We start from the raw sequence: 20,918 nt of genomic DNA, 5'->3' as shown, positions 1-20,918 counted from the left end.
ACACACAAAACTTGCCTCTAATTCTCTAACTTCAGCTACAGTTATGGCCTCCGAAGAAGAAAATCTCTGTGATTTCCCTATTACTAGAGTTCCACCTTGACTAGCCCCACTGTCTCCCACGTCACTTACTGTCACACCTGAGATTGCTGCTCTGATTCGATTAATACACAACCTGAAACTACAAACACAGGAGCTACCAGTTAAGATACAAATACTAGGAGAGTATGTTATTTAAATGCATGAAATGTCAAACTTTCTGCAAGCCATGAGTCCCGCCTGTGCTGAACAGTGATTCCCTGTATGTCATTTAACCCTCAGAACAACTGTGTATTGTTGTTACTCTCATTTTCTAAAGGCGATAACCTACCCTTTGAGATGCGGAGGAAAGCGGCCCAAGTTACACGGATGCGGGGAGCACGGGGCTCACACTCTGGTTAACCAGCCGCCAAGCGGGAGGGGGGGCGCGTGTGCAAAAGCAACCAAACCAAAACCAAAACGAACACCAGCTGGGTGCCCTCCTGCGTACATGTTCCTTCTACTGAACAAGAGGCTCCAAGTTAAAATAAGTGCGACTTTTAAATTAAATTAAATTAAAACAGACGTGAGTCTATCGTCCAGTTCATCCCCCTCCCAGCGCCGCGACGGTCAGAGACGAGACGATGGCTCGGCTGAGGGCGGAGGCAGAAGCGCACGTTTTTTCCCTTTGTAAAGGGAAATGGCCTCCACGGGGGGGGGGGGGGGAGGTCACACTATTACTTTTAAATTTTCTAGGGCCAGGCAGCCAATTTTTACCTTCAAGTGTTGGGAGACCTAGGTAAGAAACCCAAGCGCGCACATTCCCTGCCGCTGCGCTTCAGGTTGCAGGCGGCGGAGGAAGGACGCATGCGCGGGGCCGGGTCCTGACCGCACACGCCTCTGAGAGCGCTCTGCACAGGCGCGGGCGCAGGTTGCAACAGGGTTCGCATCAGCTGATCCGTCCCCGCGCTGCTCCCGCCCCCTGACTCCGCGGCGACCCTGCTGCAGGCCAGTCGCTCCAGCCCAGCAGCCTGACCGCGCGCTCCGCGACCCTGTCCTCGGGCCCGTCCGCGCCGGAGCAGCTCGGGACTACGCGGCGCCGGTGAGCGACCCCGATGCGCGGCCGCAGGTCCCCTTCCCGAGCGGAGGGAGGAGAGACCGCGGGGAGCTGGGCCCGCCAGGCGACAGGGGCGGAGCGCTGGGCGGTGTGGATGGAGGGGCTGTGCCACCTCCGCCTCCTGCCCTGACCCCGACTCCTGCCCTGACCCCGACTCCTGCGGTGAGGACGGGCTGCGGCCCAAGCCCTGGACGCGCAGGGTTGGTTCCTCCTTGTGAGGCCGCAGGTTTTGCCATTTTTGAGTTTTCTTGCACGGTTGACTGGGTCTTCGTGTTAACCTTTCCGGAGTAGACTGTCTGCTGGGTTTGGTTTTGTTTTGTTTGTGTAGCTTACGGAAGGGACTGGCTTCCTTCGTTATCGCAGAAAGTTACGACCCATTTAAATGGGATGGACTGCTGCTGTACTTTTCTCTCTCTCTCTCTCTCTTCATACCGAGTCTGAGTTCCATATTGGTTTTCAGTAAATTAAAAGGCTGCGATAAAACAAACAAACAACACTCTGAGCACACGGAAGAGAAGGGGGCTTAGAACCTCTCTGTCTGCCAACCAGCCGCCAGGAATAAAAGTGCTTAAAGTCAGAAGGGTTCTGAGGACAATTCAGTAAGAAGTGTGGGGATGCCCAGTACCCGACAAGGTCTGGTGTTTGTCCTCTAGCCTGGAAACAAACATCTTTCTTTTTTTTTTTTAATTTTATTGGCTTCAGAGAGGAAGGGAGAGTGGGGGAGAGACAGAGAGAAACATCAATATCAACGAGGAGAGAGAATCACCGATGGACTGCCTCCTGCACGCCCCACACTGGGGATAGAGCCTGCAACCGCGGAACCTTGACCTCCTGGTTCATAGGTTGAGCTGAGCCATGCCTGAGGCATGCAGGCAGGGCAAGCACACCTTTCTGAGGCCGACTCTTCAAGGCCACTGCTAATGAGGTCCAGACAGAGCCACTGGTTTTGCCTTCTGTGTCTTTCTCTCCTAAGACATACCTGTGCCTGGCAAGAATGGATTTGGCTGGGATTGAATGTCATTGAAACAAATCAAGAGAAGATAATGCATTTTTGTAGAAGTCATAAGTTATGTTTTTGAACTTACACATAATAAAAATGGCTTTAAATTTATACTTAATTTTCCCCACATTATTTTTGACACTGTTATGCTAAAATTTTGAAATTGATGTTTTGTGGGGGTAAGTTATAGTCAATATTTTGGAATGTTCCTTTCATAATTTTAGCTCTGCCCACTGCTGAATGAGAGAAAAACATGTAGAATTTGGTTTTTGAGTTGTTTTTGTTGCAAGTGTTTAAGTGTTTAAAGCAAAGAACTGTGTGGATGAGAGGGATTGTAAATTTTATTTATCACAAAGAAGCATGAATTTTAAAAGATTGAAAAATACTACTTTTAATTTGCTTGGTGATACCTAATTGTTATCTGCCCAAAGAAACTTTTGCCTTTGGTGCTAATTGGTTTAAAGGTAGTAATGTGTTTGTGTTTTATTCTAAGAAATGTGAAGCCCACATTACTTTTCAGAGAAAGTATAGACTTGTTAAATTATAATGTTGTTTGAAAGCCCATTCTCATCACAAGTCTATTTCATAACTAGGGGCCCAGTGCACGAATTCATGCACTTGAAAGGAACTGTGGACCGCGAGGCTGCGGTGGGCACAGGGGCAGGTCTTGGCCCATCCTCCGCACCCCCACCCAGCCTCTCCGCCATGGCCCGTGGTCCCCTGTCTGCTGGCAACTCCACTCCCGCTGCCACCGTTCCCACATGCTGATGGCGACCCCTCACACCCACTGACAGCGCGGAGAGATTGGGGCCTGCGCCAGCAGTGGTTGTGAGAGGGGCCGGCACCATCAGCAGGTGCAAGCAGTGGCTGCTACCCCGATCACCCAGGAGCAGGGGGAGGTGAAGAATCTCTGAGGGGAGATCGGGGCCAGCAGCTGCCGCTCACACCCACTGATGGTATTGAGCACCAGGCGGGACCACAGCACACGGGAGCAAAGAATTTTCAGTAACCACCAGAGGCTCGCCCTGATGATAGCGACGGGCACCCTGCCTTGGTCTGGCGCCCACTCACCTGCTCCATAATCCCACCACGGCTGATGCCTGCCATGTTCCCCGCATGCCCCCTTGTGGTCAGCGCACATCATAGCAACCGGTTGTTCCGCCATTTGGTCTATTTGCATATTTGGGTTTTATATATATATATAGATATTTTGATAGATAAACACTTTTGGACTCAAGTAAGTGGCTTCATTGTTTCTGACATTACTTTGATTAAATATAATTCTAATTCCCAAAGTAGTCTGTCTGAATGAATATTCCCCTGAAGTTTTCTAAATTAATTAGATTCGTATAAATGTTCCATACGGTTCTTGCGTATACATGTTTTGTGTGTGAAGTTTACTATAAGATTATTCTTTTTCTTTAGACATGGGAAAGTCTTTTTCCCATTTGCCTTTGCATTCAAATAAAGAAGATGCTTACGGTGGAGTCGCATCAACTGAAAACATGAGGAATGGATTGGTTAGTAATGAAGTCCATAATGAAGATGGAAGAAGTGGAGATGTCTCTCAGTTTCCGTATGTGGAATTTACAGGAAGAGATAGTGTCACCTGCCCCACTTGTCAAGGAACAGGAAGAATTCCTAGGGGTATGTGCCCTTTATTTTCCCTTTAAAGAATGATTTCAGCCCTGACTGGTTTGGCTCAGTGGATAGAGCGTCGGCCTGCGGACTGAAAGGTCCCAGGTTAGATTCTGGTCAAGAGCATGTACCTTGGTTGCGGGCACATCCCCAGTAGGGGGTGTACAGGAAGCAGCTGATCGATGTTTCTCTCTCATTGATGCTTCTAACTCTCTATCCCTCCCTTCCTTTCTGTAAAAAATCAATAAAATACATTTTTTTAAAAAAGAATGATTTCAGGCATTGGCAAAAGAGGAACTGCATGAAGAGGGATGGCATATGATGATGAGTCAAATAGGAAAAAAAATATCAGTTTGTGGAATATCATAGAAATCAGGAGATAATTCCCGTGTGCTGTTTTCAGGCTATTTTAGGAGCAATGGCAACAATAGAAATAGTAAAAGTATGTTTGTGCTCTTCCACTATCTGCTTGGTTAGAGTTGATGATGTGACTCTGGAGAAGCCCAGGGGAAGGACAGAGTGGCAGTATAAGGTCTAGCAGAGTCTCTGATAAATGCCTCGGGTTGGGAAAAATTATATTTGAGTTGGCCTTTGAATGTGATGATTTTATCTTTGCAGTGATAGTGACTGAGAATAAAAGGATTATTTTTGTTGAAGGGATTAACGTACCGGACTAGGGGAGGGGAAGATTACCTAGATATGTTTTTGAGGTATGGCCAGTGGGCTTTTTTGGCAGCTGGAAGTGGATAGTGGGAAATCAAGGATGACTCCAAAGGTATATTTTGTCTGAGCAACTGGAAGAATGGACTAGTTATTAGGATAGGGAAAAGGTTTGAAGGTGTATGTCAGCAGAGAGCTCAGGAGCTCAGTTTTAGTTATGTATGTTTGGAGATGCATATTTGACATCTAAGTGGGTATGTGCAATAGGCAGTTATAATGAGGGCCTGGAATTCAAGTGCAACGTGTAGGCTGGAGTCATCAGTACACAGGTGATACTTAAAGCTGAGGTGGATGAGAGCGTTATAGGATAGTAAGAAGGTAGGAAAATTTTAGGACAAGTGAAATTGGGAAACTAAACAGACAATTAAACAGCAGTTTGCAGCCACCTAGTAAATCCTATCTTCCCTAAACAAGGACACTTAAGAGTAAATGGTTTGTACTTCTCCCCAACCAGAGGGTAAATAGTATAAATCACTCTACTCAGGGAGACAGATAACTGAAATCCAATTAGTGCCATTTGCTAACCACACCCAAGGACAGACAGGTTAAGAGAATAAATCTCATTCTGGTACATCCGAATAAAGCTAATGGGTATTCTGCTGATCCTCCCTTAAGGCCTCTCCTAAATGCCCACCCTTTAAAACCTCATGAAAACAAAGGTCCCAGCAGGCCATGCCATTCTCTTCCCCCACAGGCATGAATCTCCTAAACTCTAAGGGACCCCATGAGACTTGCAACCAGGGGAGCAATGGGCTGCAGCAATTTGTCCCAGGCTAACCCTGAACCTGTCTCCAAGGCCCCCTTTTCTCTTACTTCCCAGTGAGCCAAGGCAGCCTAGCCTAGGTTCTCCAGTTGCTTCTTCTATGCCCTTCCTTGTTTCTAAATGTGTTTTTGCTACCGTCAGTAAAGTCTTGCTTGCTCTTCTGCATTTTGTCTCTTGATTGAAATCTTTCCTTTAAGAAGATAAGAACCAAGGTCTTGTAGTCTCACAGGTAACAAGAGCACCAAGTTCAGCAGTATAGGGGGAAAAAAGGAAGAAACCCTAGCACTGAACCCTCGAGCATTGCATTTTGAGATCAGTTACTTGAGAAAGAATTAGCAGACACTGACAGAGCAGCTAGTGTAGAAGGAGGAAATCTGTTGTTGGTGTCCTAGAAGGTAAATACAGAACATATACCAAGGAGAAAAATTGATCAACTGTGTTAAATATTACTGATAGATCAATTAATGTGAGGACTGAGAACTTACCATTGGATTTGGTGATGTAAAGACCAGTGGGGACCTGTAAAGTTTTGGTAGCCTGCAAAAGTATGTATATCGTGTGTAGAGTGGAATCAAGTACATAGGAGGAGCAGTTATATAGTGGGAAGATAGTTTTTGCTTTGAGTTTCACTATGTAAAAAAGGAGTGAAGTGGTATAGCTAGAGAGGGCTGTGAGGTCAGGAGAGGGATTTTTATAAGATGGAGTGAATAATATTTGCTAATGAGAATGATGCACAGAGAAAGCATTGATAATGCAGGAGCCAGGACAATTAGACCTAGTGCAGAGGGCTACTCTTAGTAACAGAAGAGAAGTTAGAATGTGTGGACACGGCAGTAGATAGTTTAGATGGATGTGGTGGTGGGAGCTTGCGAAAGTTCTCTTCTGTTTGCTACATTCTGTGCTCAGAGTGAGTATGGGGAAGAAGATATTGGATGTTTCAAAAAAAGTTAAAGTTATGAAATGGTGGTCTTGGTATGTCAGGTTGAGAGTGTGAACTAAGGAAATTAGTATGGTTGTTGGCATCATTAAGGGCTACTTGAGATTAGTGATCTAAAATCAGACCAGTGAGTATAGTTGGATGTTTTTCTCTCTCACATTTAACTGTGGCTATAGGCACAGTAGCTAAAGGGTTGGTTTTAACCAGGATTGTAGTTTAGCTAAATGAATACCAAGATGCAATATGTATATATACACAAAGATGCAATATGTATATATACACAAAGAGACATATATACATAATAAATATATATTTATATGTGGGTGTGTTGGGGGTAGTGTAAATGAGGGGAGGATTATTGAGGGGTCAGGAAGGAATAATTGAAGCATTATGGAAAGCTTTGAAAGAGAATTTAACTTTGGTGCTTTAATGGCTAATACAAAGATCCAAGTTGGGTAATTTCTGAAGATTTTGAGAGCAGTTTACTAAAGGAATGTGATGAGAACCACATGGTATTTTGGTCTCTCCAAACCAGACTTTGTTGAGCAGTCACTACATTTTTAATTAACCATGTTAATAAATTTTTAAACTTCTTTAACTCTTAGGGCAAGAAAACCAGCTGGTGGCATTGATTCCATATAGTGATCAGAGATTAAGGCCAAGAAGAACGTAAGTGATTATACTAGTAAGAAAGTGGCAAATTGTTTTGCTGTGGGGGTTTTGTTTTGTTTTTTGTTTTGTTTTTTTGTTTTTTGCTTTTCAAATTATCTATACTAATAAAAGGGTAATATGCTAATTAGACTGGGTTGACCGACATCTTCCCGTTGTCCTGCCTTCCTTCTGGACAAAGCCACAGTGGCGGGGGCCGAGGCAGAGGCAGCTAGGGTCAATTAGGCCAGCAGGGGAGAGCAGTTAGGGGCGATCAGGCCAGCAGGGGAGGACAGTTAGGGGCAATCAGGCCAGCAGAGAAGGGCAATTAGGGGTGATCAGGCCAGCAGGAGAGGGCAGTTAGTGGCAATCAGGCCGGCAGGGGAGAGCAGTTAGGAGCAATCAGACTGGCAGGCAGAGGTGTTAGGGGCAATTAGGCCAGCAGGCAGGCGAGCAGTTATTAGCCAGCAGTCCCGGATTGCAAGAGGGATGTCCGACTGCCAGTTTCCCTCAAGGATCGGGCCTAAACCGGCAGTCGGACATCCCCCAAGAGGTCCCAGATTGGAGAGGGTGCAAGCTGTGCTGAGGGACCCAAACCCCCGTGCACGAATTTCATGCACCAGGCCTCTACTATATAATAATTACTTTGGTTAACACTATTAAAAGGGAAAAATGCTATCAGGTTGTTAAGTAATGCTCTCATATGCTTTTGTGTCATCAAAAAAAAAAAAAAAAAAAAGATTCCTGGTTGGGGTAATGTCTTGAAAGCAGCATAGTATCTGAATCTTCTCAAGTCCATTTATTAAAACAGACAAACTTAAAATAATAGTAAGAAACACACATAGAGAAAACATGTTTATTTTTTAAAAATGAGTGTTCCCACTAGCCACAGGATAAAAATGGGTATTCAAACCTTGATGACAGCAAGGACTTAACATGTTGAGCAGCTGTGTGGAAATTGTGAATGGAAGCAAATAGAGAGTTCCTAAGAGTCCTAATGCCACTGATACCCAAAGCAAATACCTATAAGAAGAGGATCCCACTCAGAGGACTTTCAGCAAATACCTTTGAGAATAACCTGTTAAAATGGGAGTGTTCCTCATGCTCCAGCGTGGAGAGAGTGTGAAAAAGGCCACAGGAATCCAGCAAGGGACCATGAAAAGATTAGAGAGAACTGGGCCATCCTAAGCCTTCAAAGACCTGAGGGAAACTGGATAAAAACTCTTACAAAAAGGACAAGCACATCCTAAGAAGAACCTGCTGGGGGTAGAATCCAGTTTCCACAGGGCAAGAATATGTATAAAGGGGAGAAAAGATTCAGCACCTAGGGAAATAATCTCAGAACTATAGAAGTGGATATTCATACTGGCCATCTTTTAATACCTTTTATAACAACAGAGAATGGCTATAAACTTGAGGTGAAATTGATAAGCCGTGTTGATATCACATTGTTTTAAGAGCGTCAGAGGTGGTTATTGATGAGTAGTCACTTTAGGGAAACACAGTGGCAAAATTCACATGTGAAAATTCTGCTTTAGGGAATTCAGGAGGAAGTCCTGAAATCTATATTTTTAAAGCTCCCTGTCTTGATTTTAATGTGCAGCCTAGTTTGGGAATCACTGCAGTGATGTTATATCTGTAATAAGCCTGAAATCCCAGTCTCCAATAAGGTAAACACCGGTACATCTTATAAAGAGAACATTTCAGCACTTAGTAGACTCAGATCCAAGCCTACTCAATACTTTTATAATGTAAAAAGTTGATAAAATACATCTTATACAGCTAGCATAATGGGGGGAAATTCCAGTTGAAATGTATCCTCTCTAAATGTTTCATTGTGTAATTTTTGGTGGACATATATTTAAATACTCCATTTTCTTTTTCAGAAAACTGTATGTGATGGCTTCTGTGTTTGTCTGTCTGCTGATTTCTGGATTGGCTGTGTTTTTCCTTTTCCCTCGCTCTATCGACGTGAAATACATTGGTGTCAAATCAGCATACGTCGGTTATGATGATGAAAAGCGTACAATATATTTAAATATCACAGTAAGTAAAAATTTATATTGATAATAGATTACTTCATTCCTTTATGATGTTAATTAGAACCTTTGTCCTTGTTGAGAGGTTAAATGTGAAGCTCGCTGGTCAGTTTGCTTTCTGTGTGTCTACAGTATTGACCTTCTCTCATTTCTGGTTCTGCTGAAAGTGGTGAATAATAAATACGGTCAGTTGTGTATGCAGAATCATTTAGCATTTGAAAATGCCTTTAGGAGGATAAATGAATTAAACAATTAATTGCTACCAAAAAATATATTTATAATCTGTTTACTTTTCAACATTTGTTTCTGAATTTGAGACAGTTGTGAATTAGAATAAAAAAAGTTGGACCTAGTGTTACCTAAGTATAGAAGTGGTGCACCTTTATCTTTTTTCCAACCAAACAGTCTTACACCTTTTCCATTTTTTCTCCATGGTGACCTGGTAGAAATTTCTATTTGTTTATAAGCTAAAATACCAATTTCTTTTAAACAAAATTTATTTAAAGTACTGCTATATGGCCATATTTGTATTTATTAGAATAAGAAATAACTTTATTAACATTTAGTAAACATTTAGATGAAATTTAAAAATTATTTTTATTGAATTTTTGCTAATGCCACAAATACCTTTTCTAACATTCCAAGCCTGTACCATTTCTGGGTCTTTTTTTTTTTTTACATTATTGTAGCATATTCAATACATTGGACTCACATAAAACCAAAGAATTGGTTCATTTGATATTCTTTGACATTTTTGTTAAAACTTTTATTCTAATAATGAAGCATGGCACAACTAAAGTCATTTTTATTAGTTTGAATACATCTTCCTTTTGCTTATTTTCAGATAACTTACACATTTTCTGCCTCCTTTCTTTTGCAGAACACACTAAATATAACAAACAATAACTATTATGCTGTTGAAGTTGAAAACATCACTGCACAAGTTCAGTTTTCAAAAACAGTTATTGGAAAGTCACGTTTAAACAACATAACAAACATTGGTCCACTGGATATGAGACAGGTAAGCTTCAGTCATGAAATATTTTGAATAAGTTAAAGGAGTCTCAGCTTTATTGTACTACCTTGAGGGAGGTGGGGATTTCCTCAAAAACTTGACTTTGAAATATGCCCCGTCTATAATAATAAAAGCGTAATATGCTAATTAGACCGGACAGCCGAACGACCTTCCGGATGTCCTTCTGGATGACCTTCTGGATAAAGCTGGGGCTGCTAGGGCCGAGGCAAGCCGCTGTGGCTGCGAAGGCCGAGCCCCTTGCACGAATTTCATGCATCGGGCCTCTAGTGAATATATAAGAGTAAATCTTAGCATCAGACTCATAAAGGGAGAGATTTCTGAACTCTTTGAAGTTATGAAATGTATCTGAAATGTTTGATTATTGATCCTATTCTCTCTGTTTATTTTTATTTTTTTGCCTTTCAGATTGATTACACAGTACCTACTATCATAGCAGAGGAAATGAGTTACATGTAGTAAGTTCTGACTTTTATTTTCTCTCGTTAAATTATAAAGTATGAAGTAAATATGTGTATATTTTATCTCCCATAATCTTAGCAGTCACAAGACCACATTTTGGAATGTTCCTTCTGGCTTCTGCTCATCTCTATTTTTCTCTTCTCCCTTTTCAACATACATGACATTTATGGCAATACCTGATTTTTTTTTTCATAATTAAGATCATATATACCATGTCACTTTATGTTTATTATTTTAAAATCATATTCTCCTATATTCTATTTTTTGTTGATGTTTTATTATAGGAAGATTAATAATGCTAATACAGTCAAGCCTCATTTCTCAAATGTCTCTCATCTCGAACAATTCTGTTCTCAACCCAGTTCACAGGAAAAAAAAAAAAAATCTGGGTCAAAATGAACCAAACTTTGGTTTTCAATGTTTATGCTGATACCTCAGCATGACAAAAAATCTCTCTCAGGCAACTGGGAGAGAATGCTTTTTTTGCTGGCTAAATCAACCATTAGTACAATTTTAACATATTGTTTGCGGGTAGTTTTTATCGCGCGCTAACAGGTGGCGCAGGCCATTTTTGCTAATTTTTTTGCGCAAATGGCAACATTCAGTAAAATTACGATAACTTTAGTTTATGTATTTATACGTTACCCGCATTCTACCGCTAGTCTATAAAAAACGTATCCCACGTCTATAAAATACGTGTCCCGCGCTCTACTACCAGTCAATGTAAAATGTATAAATACGTTTCCCGCATACAATGTGTTAAAACATAAAAAGGTCCTCAAAAGTGCTAATGGCCATAGCAGGTTTGGCTCAGTGGATAGAACGTTGGCCTGTGGACTAAAGAGTTCCTGATTCCATTCCAGTCAAGAGCACATGCCTGGGAAGCAGGCTCAATCCCAGTAGAGGGCGTGCAAATCAATGGTGTTTCCGTCCCTCTCCCTTCCTATCTAAAAATCAATAAAAACATTAGGAAAGGGTCAGAGCATGCAGGAGAGGTCAACGGGGGAAATGGAGACATATGTCATACTTTCAACAATAAAGAATTTAAATTAAAAAAATTAAAATAAAAAATAATAAAATATATAATGACATTGATGTTTTAGGAAAAGAAGGTAAAGTTCTTAAAAAAATGGGGAAAATAAAAAGAGTGCTAGTGTTGCTAACGATATGAAAGAAACAATGATTACAGGCTATTGAATAGGTAGAAAAACTGCTGTTGATTTGGATAAATGAAAAGCCATTAGCCAGTGATAGCATCTCAGAGGCAGTGATATATGAACAAGCAAAGACACTGCATGCTGACCTGAATGACACCCCTGGACCAAGTGCTGAAAGTGATTCCTTTAAGGCTAGTAAGGGGTGGTTTGATAAATTTAAGAAATAAAGTGTTTATTTTAGATTAAACAGTACATTAGACATGTACTCTATGTAAGAAAGGTTAAAATGGAATCATTTGGGGGTCTGGAATGGATTAATTCAATTTACATTATTTCTAATAGGAAAAAATGATTTTGGTTTTCAAAAAAATCACTTGTGGAACAAATTAAGTTCAAACCGATGTTCCACTGTAATGTGTAATGCTCTGTTGTTTTGATATTCTAAAGCTTATAAATTGGTTCTAAATGATTATTAACTCTTGCTAAGTAAAACAGTGATAAATTTTTATCCTCTATCAGCCTGATATAAAATTTCTGAACTACAAACTGATTAGTGAAATTTCAAAAGTTGAAAAGTAAAAGTAGGGAGAGAGACAAAATGGCAGCAGAATAGGCAGATGTGTCCCAAGCCTTGTCATGCAGCAGATTGAGGGAGCAACTAAATCGAATAATATCCACCCTGAATTGGCAAAGTGAACACAGCTGGTGAGACAATTCGCAGCCGGAAAGGGCAGAGGGCGCCTAGAGAACAGTAAAATCAGGGATCTGGGCTGGAGAGGTGGGAGACCTCCAAGCCTGGAGGGTCGGAAGGAAGCCATACGACACCAAGGCCATGTCCCTTTGGACAGGTGTAACATCTTTCTTCTTATCCACTCATCCTCTTTCGACTTCATCTATACTGAACTGAGGCCCTCCCCATATTCATCCAATTCCTTAACCTTACTTTCTGTATATAAGCCCGGCCTCTACAGATTCGGCCCCCACCCTCCTTTCTGGCTGTTTGGTGTTTGCATTTTTTGGTTTATCTGTTTGTTCAGTGGTGTTTTCTCCCCATATATATTTTTTTCCTTTTTCTTCTTATTCTTTTTCTTTTCTCTGTTACCATTTTTTCTCTCCTTGATATCATTTGTGCTCTTTTCTCTCCCCCAATTCTCTTTTCTCTGGTGGTCACTAATAGTGGGGTTATCAGTGTCGTGAGTACATTCGTGTTTTGTTGCCTTTGTGTTGGGTTTTGTGTCTTGCATTTTCTCCTGTTTGATCAATGTGGTAGAGAGCGAGCCACATAACCAGACACCCAGAGAGGAGACTCCATTCACGAACAGGTCAATAACACTCCAGATTCAACTACAGAGGCAAGAAGATGGCGTCAGTGAGGGAGAGAGTGTGAGTGAGTGAGGGAACAAAAGGGGTGTCTGTGTGTGTGTACGTGAGTGAGGGGCAGTTGGACCCTGCAGGACTGTTGCAAACGGTCCCGGGGTGGCTGGTCTACTGCAGAGGCTGTGCCTTCTTGAAGGGGAGAGCTGCTGTGATTGGGAACCCAGCCTCACCTCCACCCAGGTTGCCCTCAGACACCACCCAGGGTCTACAGCCACCCCCACCAAGGACCTGCTGCCTCAGCTGTGGTCCTATGGTCACCGAGACTTCAGCCACCCTGGCCACGGGATCCTGTGAGTTCTGAGGCGCACTCCCCTCTGGCCAGTCCAATGCTCTAGCCTAGGGCACCACAACTACACTAGTAGCAGCCGTGCAAGCATCCCGCCTCCATCTAAGGAGCAGCAGCATGCGAGCAGCCCACCCTTGTCCGAGGAGCAGAAGCAGCATGAGCATCCCGTTGCCGTCCAAGGAGCAGCAGCCACGTGAGCAGCCTGCCCCCGCCAGACAGAGGAGCCACCACTGCTGCGAGCATCTGCGCAAGCAGCACACAGCAGAGGAGCCACTGCCAACTGAGGAGTAGCTACTGCCATGACTGCCCGAGGAGAAGCCGCCACCCAAGGAGCTTCAACTGCCCGAGGAGCAGCCCCCGCATGACTCGACGCCTAGATACTTCGGTGAGAATGGGGAAACAAAGAAACCCCCAAAGGAATGGAGGAATTGCGGAAAAAGGAGCTAAGTGAAACGGAAGCATGCAATATGTCAGACAAAGAATTCAGCATAAAGGTTATATAGTTCATAAACCAGATGGATGAAAAAAATAAACAACTTATGTAAGAATCAAGAGGAAATAAAGAGTGATATAGCTGCAATAAGAAAAAAAACACTATGGAAAGTTTCAACAGTAGACTAGGAGAAGTGGAGGACCGAATTAGCGAATTAGAAGACGGAAGCAAAACACACCCAAACTGAACTTCAATTGGAGAAAAATATTAAAAAACAGGAGGAGAGCCTAAGGGAGCTTTGGGACAACATGAAATGAAGCAACATACAAATAATAGGAGTACCATAACAACAGAAAGAGGAACAATGGTTAGAAAACCTTTTTGAAGAAATAATGTCAGAAAACTTCCCTGATTTGGGAAAGAAAAAAGTCACACAAGCACAGAGAATCCCAAGTGAGATGAACCTAAAAAGACCCACACCAAGACACATCGTAATTATGATGGCAAACATTCAGGACAAAGAGAGAATCTTAAAGGCTGCAAGAGAGAAACAGAAAGTTACATAAAAGGGATCTCCCATTAGATTATCAAGTGATTTCTCAACAGAAATCTTAGCAAATCGGATCCAGCAGTACATCAGAAAGATCATACACCATGACCAAGTAGGATTTGTCCCGGGGATGCAATGATAGTACAATATCCACAAATCAATAAACATGATACATCACATAAACAAATTGAGAGATAAAAATCACATGGTCATATCATTTGATGCAGAAAAAGCATTTGACAAAATCCAACACCCATTTTTTATAAAAACCCTCAGCGAAGTGGGAATAGAGAGATCATACCTCAACATAATAAAAGCCATATATGACAAACCCACAGCCAACATCATATTCAATGGACAAAAACTGACACCATTTCCCCTAAGAACAGGAATAAGACAGGGATGCCCACTTTCACCACTCCTGTTCCACATAGTACTGGAAGTGCTAGCCATAACAATTAGACAAGAAGAAGGAATAAAGGGTATCCATATTGGAAAAGAAGATGTAAAACTGTCATTCACAGATGACATGACACTGTACATACAAAATCCTAGACTCCATCAAAAACTATTAGACTTAATAAATGAATTCAGCTATGTAGCAGGATACAAAATTAATGCCCAGAAATCTATGGCATTTTTATATACCAATAGTGAACTTACGGAAGAGAGATTTAACAAAAAAAATCCCATTTACCATTTCACCAAACAAATTAAGATACCTAGGAATAAACTAAAGAGGTAAAAGACTTGTACTCGGAGAACTTCAGGACACTGAAAAAAGAGATAGAGGAAGATGTAAACAGATGGAAGAACAGACTGTGTTCATGGATTGGTAGAATCAGCATCATTAAAATGTTCATACTATTCAAAGCAATTTATAGATTCAGTGCACTCCCCATTAAAATACCAATGGCATATTTCATAGACCTAGAATGAACTCTTCAAAAATTCATCTGGAATAAAAAAAAGACCCCAAATAGCTGCAGCAATCTTGAGAAAGAAGAACAAAGTAGGAGGTTTCTCAATACCAGATATCAAGCTATATTACAGAGCCTCTGTTCTCAAAACTGCCTGGTACTGGCACAAGAACAGACATAGACCAACAGAATAGAATAGAGAACCCAGAAACCACTATGCTCAATATTTTACAAAGGATGCAAAGAGCACACAATGGAGTCAAGACAGTCTCTTCAACAAAAGGTGTTCAGAAAATTGGACAGATACATGCAAAAAAAAATGAAACTAGACCACCAACTTACACCATACACAGAAATAAACTCAAAATGGATAAAGGACTTAAGTGTAAGACGGGAAACCATAAAAATCTTAGAGGAATCCATAGGCAACAAAATCTCAGGCATATGCCAAAGCATTATCTTCACCAATACAGCTCAGGGCGATGGAAACTAAAAAGAAAATAAATAGGACTATATCAAAATAAAAAGCTGCTGCACAGCAAAGGAAACTATCAACAAAACAACAAGAAAGCCCACTGCCTGGGAGAATATATTTGCCAATGTTATCTCCGATAAGGGTTTAATCTCCAAAATTTATAGGGAACTCATACAACTTAACAAAAGGAAGATAACAACCTAATAAAAAAATGGGCAACAGACCTAAATAGATACTTATCGAAAGAGGACATACAGAAGGCCAAGAGACATGTGAAAACATGCTCAAAGTCACTAATCATCCGAGAGATGCAAATCAAAACAACAATGTGGTACCATCTCACACCTGTCAGAATGGCTATCATCAACAAATGACAAGTGCTGGTGAGGATGTGGAGAAAAAGGAACCCTCGTGTACTGCTGGTGGGGATGCAGACTGGTGCAGCCACTGTGGAGAACAGTATGGAGTTTCCTCAAAAAACTAAAAGTGGAACTTCCATTTGACCCAGTAATCCAACTTCTAGGACTACATCCCAAGAAACCAGAAATACCAATCAGAAAGGATATCACCCCTATGTTCATAGCAGCACAATTTACAGTAGCTAAGATTTGGAAACAGCTTAAGTGCCCATCAGCAGATGAGTGGATTAAAAACCTGTGGTACATCTACTCAATGGAATACTACGCTGCTGTAAAAAAGAAAAGAACTCTTACCATTTGCAACAGCATGGATGGGCCTGGAGAGCATTATGCTAAACAAAATAAGTCAGTCGGAGAAAGATGAATATCACATGATCTCACTCATTTGTGGAATGTAATGAACAACATAAACTGATTAACAGAAACAGATCCAGAGACAGAAAAGCATCGATCAGACCGTCAAACCTCAGAGGGAAGGTAGAGGAGGGTGAAGGTAAAGGGGAGAGATCAACCAAAGAACTTGTTGTATGCATGCATATAAGCCTAACCAATGGACACCAACACCAGGGGGGTGAGGGCATAAGTGGGGGCAATGGGAGGATAAGCACACATATGTAATACCTTAATCAATAAAAAAATAATTATTTTTAAAAAGTAAATGTAAATTGCCCTGGCCAAAGTGGTTCAGTTGGTTGAGCGTCATCCGTGCACTGAAAGATCACCTGTTCCATTCGCAGTCAGGGTACATACCCAGTTTTCAGATTTGATCCTGGTCTGGGAGGCAACCAGTTGTTGTTTCTCACATCAATGTTTCTCTCTTTCTCTCTCTCTCTGGCTCTCCTTCTCTCTCCCTTCCTCTCTCTCTTAAATCAATAAAAACATTTTAAAAAGTGAAAGTAAGTTGTGGCCCATGTTAAAACAGCTCTACAACTGCTATAGTAAGAAAGCATATTTGTTTATAGAATAAGAAGGCATGAAAATATTAATCATCATATGATATAGAGGAAATGATCAACCAATACTGCTTATTATATCTTAATAGTATCACTTAGCTTTAACATAGGAAGAATTGTAATTAAACTTTTACATTTATGTCATAGGTATCATGTGTTCACATTGTTTTCTCTTTAACAGTGACTTCTGTACACTGCCATCCATCAAAGTGCATAACATAGTTCTCATGATGCAGTGAGTATGAATTTTTTGAAAGAGACATTTCTTTGTTTAAATTTCAGATTCATAACATTGGCTTAGAGCAGCGATTTTCTACTGGTGCACTCTGAGGATTTTTAAAGCATGCAATACCTGACTAGTCAGGGACATTGACCTCTTTTCTCTTAGATTGTCAAATACAAAAAAATGACAACAGTCAACACAATATAGCCTTCTAGTGTGAATGCCCTGTCATGAACCATAAGTATATAGGTCACATAATAGAGTTGCATCTTATTGGTCATGTTGCATAATAAGTTTGCATCTGACTTACTTTGAAGCAAAAAGGGTAGGTAATCACTATTATTTTATTTATTTGTAAATCAAAAATATACCCTTCTTTTGATCAGCAAATAAGTTTTTGGTCTGTTTCAGAATTTTAGTAATTAGGTTATGTGTGCCTTGAATTGAACAGGGTTGAAAATCACTGACTTGGAGCATACGCAGCATTTTTACAATGCCATCTCATTTGGGTGTTATGTCTTACAAGAGTGCTCTGATGTCAAATAACTATTATCCCATGTTACAAATGAGGAAATGGGAGCTCAAGAAGTATTAGTACAGGATCACATGCTGCTGAATAGTGAACCTGGACCTTGCAAGACCTCAGGAAAATGTCAGGGGTTGGACAGAGGGGAGGACTGAACTTAGCATCCAATTCCTTGCTCTCTTTGGTAAATGATCATTAGTGTTAGTGGGGAGAAATAATGTTACTGGTTTGTATATTGGGTGTTACCCTAAGCCAGTGGTCGGCAAACTGCAGCTCGCAAGCCACATGCGGCTCTTTGGCCCCTTGAGTGTGGCCACGAAGTTTCAATCGCACTGTACATGCGCGCCCACACGTGGTATTTTGTGGAAGAACCACACTCAAGGGGCCCCAGTTTGCCGACCAATGCCCTAAGCTGTTAAAACATTGTAGGTTATTGGTTTGGAATTTGGGCCATGAGCCTAACATTTGATGAACCCTTTTTCTATAACTGTATGACTTTTAATAATATAATGAACTTATGCTATATTTTTAACTAAAGATAGGTGTTTTGAAAAAAAATACATTTGTTGTATATAATTATTTGGATAGGGCTTGCTCAGGCAGCATTTCTGTTGTCTGTTGGGAAAATATTCCCTAAGAGACCCATGTCCAGAATATGAAGCTATCATCAGTCAAATAATCTCTCTCTGGAGAGAATTTTAATGTATAAAAGTATTCTCAATTGAGAAAACTTTTTTATATGTAACTATTCAATGTTTCCCCGCATTTATTTTATTTTTAGAGTCACTGTGACAACAACATACTTTGGACACTCTGAACAGATATCCCAGGAGAGGTACCAGTACGTCGACTGTGGAAGGAACACGACTTACCAGCTGGGGCAGTCTGAGTACCTGAATGTCCTTCAGCCACAACAGTGAAAGCTGGACGAGATGCTGCTAGAGAAGAAGAAACAGTATTGATTTTTTTTTTTTAATCCTCACCTGAGGATATTTTTCTATTGATTTTTAGAAAGAGTCGGAGGGGGAGAGACACAGAGAAACATCCATGTTTAGAGAGACATGGGGTCGGGGATTGAGCCTGCAACTGAGGTATGTGCCCTTGACCGACACTTCGTCTACTGAGCCAAACTGGCCAGGGCCCTATTGATATCTTTTAAACTCTGAAGGATGAGGGACTTACTTTGATAGGGGATCATACATTGAACAACCTAAATTTTACACTACTCTGTATTTACACTATTCTATACAGCTAAAAGTATGTGGACTTGCAAGTCTCTGCAGCTCTCTACTCCCAAGTACATGATATTGGTACCAGGATCTTTACTTAAATCTAAGGTTATTGATTGGTTTTCTTCTCCCCCCACCCCTTCACCCCCACTCCCCAAAGGTGGAAACTGAGACACCCTACAGTAAAATAAATATTTAAGGTTCATAGCTCCAATCACTACTGAAAACATAAGTTTGGTGATTAACATAATTCAAGAAACTTTATTTCTGAAAGTTTTTATAGACTTATTACTGGTAGCTTATTCTTTATGAAAGACTTTTAAGGAATAACCTTTTTTCCTGTTTTCTAATTCCCATTGCTACAAGGAAGTATTTCATCTATATGATATCGTATTTCATTACTTTTAGCTAAACATTTTTAGTTTTTCATTTGTTGAAATTCTACTCATTTGCATTTTTTGTCCATCTTATTTCAAGCCAGTGCTTGAATAACACTTACAAATAAGCCAAAATAATCTTTGCAAAATTCTATACCTAAAATTTTTAAAGTCTCTAAATGTTTCACTTGTCTTTTCATTTTAATTATAATTTTGTGAAATTTTGGTATAATCTTCAAACATAATTAATGTATAATATTGTAAATAAACTGCATGGCTTTTATACAGCTTTAATGTCAAGTGATACAAATTCAAAAGAAAGTAAGATATTCATAAAAATAAAATAGGAAATGAAATTCAGAAACCTATAGAATGTGGATATATTTCCATTTACATATTAGATTAGGCATAAAATAAATTTTAAATAAAATATTTTGATGCTCCATTTTTTTAATATTGCTTTTCATACTAAAAATTGTGAAGACACTTTTCATAACTATTAGGTACCCAAATTATCAATTTTATGGATGCTTTGAGGTAGAAATTTCTTTGGTTAAAATTATCCAAGAAATCCTGTCATTGAATGAAAGTGGCTATATCAAAATGAAATCTATATCATGCTTTTAAATATTTAATCACTTTGCACATAACATGGATATCATGCCTCTAGCAGTTACATTTTTAAGGTTTTCTATTTTTGGTTTGAATTTTATTTAAAATTGTTTTCAACTGTAAATTATTGACTTATTCACTTTGTTGTTTTATGCTTTCAATACCACTTACCAACTGGGCTTTTTGCCTTTTTACTTACTAAGGTCTAAATACCTTTTAAATACATACCATTGAGTGTAGGGACTGACTATGCTATTCAAAAAAAGGGGGAGGGGGTGGCTTGATTAGTATCTTTCTGTTGCCTCCTTACAGGAATAAGGCTCCCCTGGCCACCTCCCCCAAAATGTCTAACTTAAGTCTGAAACATAATTATTAAACAGTCTGACTCAATTCTGAAACATGTTGTATTAAATTATTTCTATTAATAACTCAATACTGAATTTATTATTTACTTATTAATAATTATTATGAAGCCCTCCTTTCTAGCTACTTATCTTCCCTTAATTTATTGCTAACTTAATCCAGTGTTACTGCTAAAATCAGCTCTTCACATTTATTATGGAATTCTGGTCAAACCCAATCTTTTAAGTTTTTTCCTTAGTTTTTGACTACTCCCATTCTTGAAATCCCACACTTCTCTAGTGTATTGATTCTATTTATATTTTTCAAATCATTGTCATTTCATTTTCCCTCATTCTCTTCTGACATCTTTTTTTTTTCTTTTTTTAAAAATATATTTTTATTGATTTTTTACAGAGAGGAAGGGAGAGGGATAGAGAAGCTAGAAACATCGATGAGAGAGAAACATCGACCAGCCGCCTCCTGCACACCTCCTACTGGGGATGTGCCCGCAAACAAGGCACATGCCCTTGACCGGAATCGAACCCGGGACCCTTCAGTCCATAGGCCGATGCTCTATCCACCGAGCCAAACCGGTTTTGGCTCTTCTGACATCTTTTAATGAGTATTATCTAGACCCTGAGTCTTTCACCTCATAATTTCTACTCCT

At 40.3% G+C, this 20,918-nt stretch overlaps 1 protein-coding gene across 2 annotated transcripts; it reads left to right on the top strand.

Annotated features, from left to right (window-relative positions):
- The first annotated feature begins 961 nt into the window (after nucleotides 1-961).
- On the top strand, nucleotides 962-20,307 carry TMEM106B (transmembrane protein 106B). Of its 2 annotated transcripts, none has more exons than XM_036328028.1 (8): nucleotides 962-1,117; nucleotides 3,558-3,779; nucleotides 6,796-6,859; nucleotides 8,725-8,884; nucleotides 9,758-9,898; nucleotides 10,319-10,368; nucleotides 17,124-17,177; nucleotides 18,473-20,307. In XM_036328028.1, exons 2-8 carry the CDS (start codon nucleotides 3,560-3,562, stop codon nucleotides 18,609-18,611), a joined length of 828 nt encoding a protein of 275 aa, XP_036183921.1. In that variant the 5' UTR covers nucleotides 962-1,117; nucleotides 3,558-3,559; the 3' UTR covers nucleotides 18,612-20,307. The 2 variants fall into 2 exon arrangements, with proteins under 2 accessions (XP_036183921.1, XP_036183922.1); XM_036328029.1 differs by lacking the exon at nucleotides 962-1,117 and adding an exon at nucleotides 1,136-1,294.
- The last annotated feature ends 611 nt before the right edge of the window (nucleotides 20,308-20,918 follow it).

This window comes from Myotis myotis, unplaced genomic scaffold, assembly GCF_014108235.1.
Source record: "Myotis myotis isolate mMyoMyo1 unplaced genomic scaffold, mMyoMyo1.p scaffold_m19_p_11, whole genome shotgun sequence".
NCBI lineage: Eukaryota > Metazoa > Chordata > Mammalia > Chiroptera > Vespertilionidae > Myotis > Myotis myotis.
The sequence above is the reverse complement of the archived record's forward strand: the minus strand, read 5'-3'. Positions and strand labels throughout refer to the sequence as shown.